General features: G+C 47.0%; 1 protein-coding gene across 1 annotated transcript; it reads left to right on the forward strand.

Moving 5' to 3' along the window:
* Positions 1 to 1,632: 1,632 nt before the first annotated feature.
* On the forward strand, positions 1,633 to 5,366 carry AURKAIP1 (aurora kinase A interacting protein 1). The gene is made up of 4 exons (XM_050931501.1): positions 1,633 to 1,721; positions 2,094 to 2,186; positions 3,664 to 4,115; positions 5,207 to 5,366. The coding sequence occupies exons 2-4, from the start codon at positions 2,135 to 2,137 to the stop codon at positions 5,306 to 5,308; spliced, it is 606 nt and encodes a 201-aa protein (XP_050787458.1). The 5' UTR covers positions 1,633 to 1,721; positions 2,094 to 2,134; the 3' UTR covers positions 5,309 to 5,366.
* Positions 5,367 to 5,921: the final 555 nt, after the last annotated feature.

A 5,921-nucleotide genomic window follows, 5' to 3' on the forward strand; every position in this document is an offset into this window, starting at 1 on the left:
TGGAGTTAGGCATGGCAAGAGAAGAACGACCCATTCTGGTGTCTTTAAGCCACACTAGAGAGTGTGACCAATAGTTTTGGGTATGATAACTTGGGTAAAATAAATCAGAGTCCAATCTGATCTGCTCGGATGACACCAAATATAGGGAGGAGATATAATCAGTAGTCAGTAAGAAGCACAGGGAGACATCATCACAGGTGAGGGGCCGGGCTGCATGTTTGAGGGGGTGTTTCAAACATATTCCCCAAAGGAAATTCTCCAGAGAGGAATGTTCTCCTCAGAACACTCGGCTGTCATTCAATATCCCTGCCGAGAAGCTGCTTCAGGGTAACACTAAAGTCTTGTCCCTTTGGCAAGGAACATCAGTAGTACCCATTCTTTCTCCCATTTCTGTTATGCCCAGGACAGAAGCACCATGTGGAAATGTAGCAAAGAGTCCTGTGGCACCTTATAGACTAACAGACGTTTTGGAGCATGAGCTTTCGTGAGTGAATACCCACTTCGTCGAGCTCATGCTCCAAAATGTCTGTTAGTCTATATGGTGCCACAGGATTCTTTGCTGCTTTTACAGATCCAGACTAACACAGCTACCCCTCTGATACTTGACATCATGTGGAAATGTGGCCCAAGCATGCAAATCATGAGATACCAGCCACTCTGCCTCTGCTCAGGCTAGGACTTAGGTAATTACAGACATCCAGGTCACCATGTGCTTTCACTGATTCAACATTTGGGTTTCACACATCTGTGTGCAGCATGCACATCTCTGTGTTCCCATGTGTATGCCTGGGGCTCAGCTGTGTATGTTCATGTGTCTCTCTAGTGCTCACCCGCATGTGTGTCTATAAATGCATGGAATGTGTGTCTGGGGCTCAACCGTGTGTGCGCCTATATGGGCATGCATGTGTGTTCACGCATCTCTCTAGGGCACTCACCCATGTGTGCATGTGTGTGTGGCTCACCTGTGTGTGTGTGTTAGTGTCTGGGACTTGTGTGTGTGGCTCACCTGTGTGTGTGTGTGTTAGTGTCTGGGACTTGTGTGTGTCTGGGGCTCACCCGTGTGTGTGTTAGTGTCTGGGACTCGTGTGTGTGTCTGGGGCTCGTGTGTGTGTGTGTGTGGCTCACCCGTGTGTGTGAGTGTCTGGGACTTGTGCGTGTCTGGGGCTCACCTGTGTGTGCGCCTATATGGGCATGCATGTGTGTTCACGCATCTCTCTAGGGCACTCACCCATGTGTGCATGTGTGTGTGGCTCACCCGTGTGTGTGTTAGTGTCTGGGACTCGTGTGTGTGTGTTAGTGTCTGGGACTCGTGTGTGTGTGTGTGTGAGAGTGTCTGGGACTTGTGGGTGTCTGGGGCTCACCCGTGTGTGTGTATGGGGGGGAGTCACCCTTGTGTGTGCGTCTGTCTGTGGCTCTCTGCTGGGTCCTGTCTGTCCGTCGGCTCTCGAGGGTGCCAGCCTGGCCGCGTGCCTGGCCCACGTGCGTCGCCCCCTCGGCCACGCTCGCTCCGGGGACAGCAGCCACCCCGTACCGAGCATGCGCAATACACTCTAGGGCGCAAAGGCGGACGGGGGGCAGTTTATGCTGCTACACCGGCCGGCGGGGCCGGAACCGCTGGGGCCGGAACGCGGCCGCTGGGGCGCGGGGCCGGGCGGGCCGGAGCATTGCCGGAATTTCCGGAACCCTGCGTCTGCGCGGTGCCCGGCGGTGGGGCCGGGATGGTGAGTGCGGGCTGGGCTCGGGGAGCCACGTGCAGCGCGGGGCGGGGGGGCTTATTCCCCGGGTCCCCATAGGAAAGGGTCTTGGGGGCCGTGGCGGGGGAGCGGTTGGGGCAGGGGAGCATTTGGGGTCGATGGGTGGGGGGAAGCAGGCGCGGGGGAGCGGCTGGGGTCGATGAGTGGGGGGCGGCTGGGGCGGGGGGAGCATTTGGGGTCGATGGGCGGGGGGGAGCGGCTGGGCCAAGGGAGCATTTGGAGTCGATGGCCGGGCAGGGGCTGGGGCAGGGGAGCGGTCGGGGTTGATCACAGTTGGTGCCTGGCTGGGTTCCTTCCAGCTTTGTGTAGTTCGCTGAATGACTGTTCTTATGTTGGCAGTCGTTACTGGTTCTAACAGAGGGAAGAAATCAGTAACAAATATGTTGATATCACGGCTAACATCTCAGTTAGTGAAGGCCTCCCGATTTGCAGGTAAACAGAACTGTGAAACTAACACACACACCCCAGTTCCTCTGTGTTAGAACTCATAGTGCAAAACCTAATTTGAAGTTTTCAGAAGTAATTAAACTTCCAGAGTTTCTTTTGCCAGTAAGCATTACAAGTCAGGAGAATGAGTCATTTGTGCTGAAGAAAGGTAGGTCACTAATCCTGCTGCCTGGCATGTATTGACACTATTGTGAGGTTTTGCCTTAATTTTGTATGTGATCATAAGGGGAATGAATGTATTTTGGAGCAGAAAGGTTGAATCTTGAGATTTTTTTCAGGTTCTTAGGGTCTTTTTATATCTGACTTTTTCTTCCTACTCTACATGCAGGGGTAACTTCTTTAGCTTAATTTTAGCTGGTTGAATTGTACCCTTTTCCTTATGGTAACGTGCACATTTTGCATTAGTTCAACTAATGGGTAAATTACAGTTTAACCTCTTCATTCTTTAGTGTTAAACTGTTTTGAACATAGTGGTCCAAATAATTATTTGAAATTTCCTGTGTGTATTTTAACTATGGGCCCACAAAACAACATCAGTAACTATATGCTGTAGTTATACCACTATGATATATTTAAGCTAGGTTTTCCCCTTCTCATTCCTCCCTAGCCAAACACATGCCATGGACCTGACTTATCATCTATCCCCTCTCTTGGGTGCACCACTAGGAGCTCCTCCAACTCCTGAGTGAGTGAGGGAGAGAGACAGAGCTAGGCTGAGATCTTCCCACTATCCACACCCCATCCCCCAGTGCACTTGGCCCCAGCATTCCAGTCTTTCCCTCTGGGAAACCATGAGATGCAGGAGTCTTCCATCTCCTGGGGAAGGGGAGGGGAAAAGAGCTGGATTGGCCTTCCCTCAACCAGACCCACATGCCCATATCTTCCCAGAGATGACAACCCACTGCTGCTGCAGGCTACTGCAGTAAAAGTCTGTACTGCAATTCTGAAGGTTAAGGGTTCAAACCTGGCCTGCCGGTGGTGCACAATTTGTGGGTTGTTATAGTTGTACAGGATAGAATTTGTCTTTGTCTTTTTCCTTTGAACAAACAAATTAGAAAATTGCATCCAAAAAACTATTAACCTAAATTACTTTCTCTTGCGAACTCATCCACTCAGAAGTTAAGAAATGCCAGTTTTATGCCTCCCAATGCAACTTTAATTTGACCCCTTGTGTGTATGCATTGATACAGTCTTTAATTACATGATTGCACACTATTTTTTCCACATGACCCCTACCTCATTCAGCGAACAGAATGGATGCACAAGGGGTGGAATTACGGTTGGACAGGCGAGAGTACATTTGGCATTTCCTAACTTCCAAATGGTTGAGTATGCAACCTAAATAACTTTTAAAGTAGCGCTTTGGGCATAATTTTAATATATAGCTATTTTAAAACTAGACACTCATGTAATGTGTTCTTCTAGAAGTTTAACTCTTAAACAAAACTCTTGTTTCTTTGAGGACATTTTTTGCCAAGATCAGTGTCTTCTGTTCTGTGCTCTGGTCCTACACCTGCAAATTACAGCACACAACCCTCTGATAAGAATGGAGCCCAACCTCAGCGCTGGTATGCACTGGACCCTGAACTGGAAGAAATGCTGGTCCCCAGAAAAATGTCAATCAGCCCTTTGGAAAGCTGGCTGACTGTTAGATACTCCCTCCCTAAAGTGGAGATCATCAATGTTCATGAAAAGCTAGGTTATGAACCTACCCAACAGTATGACTGTCCCCCATGTGAACGGGAAGCTGATGTGGAGGAAGAGGAAGGAGAAGTCAGCACTAACAAGGTTGAGTGTAAGAATGTGTTGAAGATCCGCAGGAGGAAAATGAATAGGCATAAGTACAAAAAGCTGCTCAAACGAACACGTTTTTTGCGGAGGAAGATACTAGATGGTCGCAGGAAAAAACGTCAGGTGAGATTGGGTTAAACAGTCCAGGAAATCAACAGAAGCATATTTTCAAAAAGTGGCTGGCACTTTCTTTAGATATGGCTAGCAGTTTATGTGGTGCTTTTAATCTAGAATTGTATTGTGAAAAATGGCAGCAATCTGATTGGAGCAATTCCAGTACATTGGGCTGGTGGCTTTGCAGTTCATGCAGGTTTCGGAACCCTCTGAACTTTTTGGCTTGTTTTTTGACCTGGATGTCCTTGGCCAATTATTTAATATTTCTGTAGCTGTAAAGAGATGTATTAAACATTGAATGATACATCACTATGCATGGTGAGCTATCTTGACCTTCAAATAATTTGAAAAGATGAATGGTTACGACTTTTGCAGTAGGTAAAGGGAATCTCTCGACATATGCACCAATGAGTAGTACACATGCCCAAGATGTTTGGATAGTTGCTGTAATAACCATTTTCTACCTGTCTTGCCAGCTGATGTGCTAAGGAGAAAATATCACACTGCACTCCTGCCTAGAATCATTTCACTTTCTAGAATGTGGGGTGGGTGAGAGGAGGAAGGAAGGAAGGACATGGGTCCACATTGACTGGTGGAGGCAGATGCAACTCCATTAGTTGTACGGGCTACTTACTCTGCCTTTCCACAGCCCACAGGTCTTCCATGCTTCAAATTGTCTCATCCCTGTTCTAGTCTTTCTCCCACCACACACGTCCTTATCAGGTGTTTGTGTCTTGTTAGTCCCAGTTAACCCCTTCAAGTTTAAAGAGCCCGGCTTAAAGGTCCCATTTCCTTTCTTGATCCCTACTGGATACTGTTGGTGTTTTTTTTTAACATTTGAACTCCTTAAATGTGTCTCTGTTTCCAGCATTTCTAATGGGGCATTTCTAAAATGCAGTTATACGGCATTTGAAATGCATTTTCTGCAATAAGAACTACAGTACACTCTGAGAAGCAGGACAGGCTGCCTAGGTAACGTACTGCTTCCTTCATACAGATAACACCCAGCTTCTCTTTAGGATACTTCTTATGTAGTGGGGTGTCTTGGTTTGAATGTGTCACTTCCAAGAGAGCTCACAGTCGTTGCTTTTTCTTTCCAGGCCAAGTTTGAGAAAGATCTGAAACGCATCTGGAGAAAAGCTGGGTTGAAAAAACCTTCTGAGGGATGGCAGCTTCCCAAGATATTTGTGAGAACTAAGTGACTGGAACACCTCGACTGTGTTTTGCCATTTAATTGTAATTAAAGGGTATTTAAAATAAGTCAAAGTTCTTTTAACTTTGTCCTGAATGATGAGACCAGAGGAGTGTGAATGTTTAAAATCTTGGTGAGGAGATCATTTTGAGCCCTGTGCAATACTGGTATTGAAATGCCAAAAATAAAATAATTAAAAAATAAAATAAAATAAAGCATGTGGGCATAGTAACTAAAAATGACCTGAGTTAAAAAATCAATTAGTGGGTTCATTAGCTCAAGTCAGACCTCTGTCTCCCAGCTCCAGCCCCTCTGTCTAGCTGCATGGAGAAGAGGGAAATAGAGCAAGTAAGGTTCTGAATAAAATGACCCAACCCGCAGGACTTGCCAGTTCTGAGGAATAGTCTCATGGAGTTTCAGTCTGAGCTGGTTTGGGACCAATTTACTGTGAGGGTCAGAGATCCAGGCCGATCCAGCTGTTCTCATTTCCTTTAGTGCAAGGTATAAGGCTGAAGTGATCCTGCACATACCTTCATCCTAGATCAGGGCCTTTTGGATTGGTAATAAGTCCCTGAAATGTAACCACCCAAGTATATGGTATCCAGTCCCAAGTGGGGGTATGA

The sequence above is a fragment of the Gopherus flavomarginatus genome, chromosome 21 (assembly GCF_025201925.1).
Source record: "Gopherus flavomarginatus isolate rGopFla2 chromosome 21, rGopFla2.mat.asm, whole genome shotgun sequence".
Lineage (NCBI taxonomy): Eukaryota > Metazoa > Chordata > Testudines > Testudinidae > Gopherus > Gopherus flavomarginatus.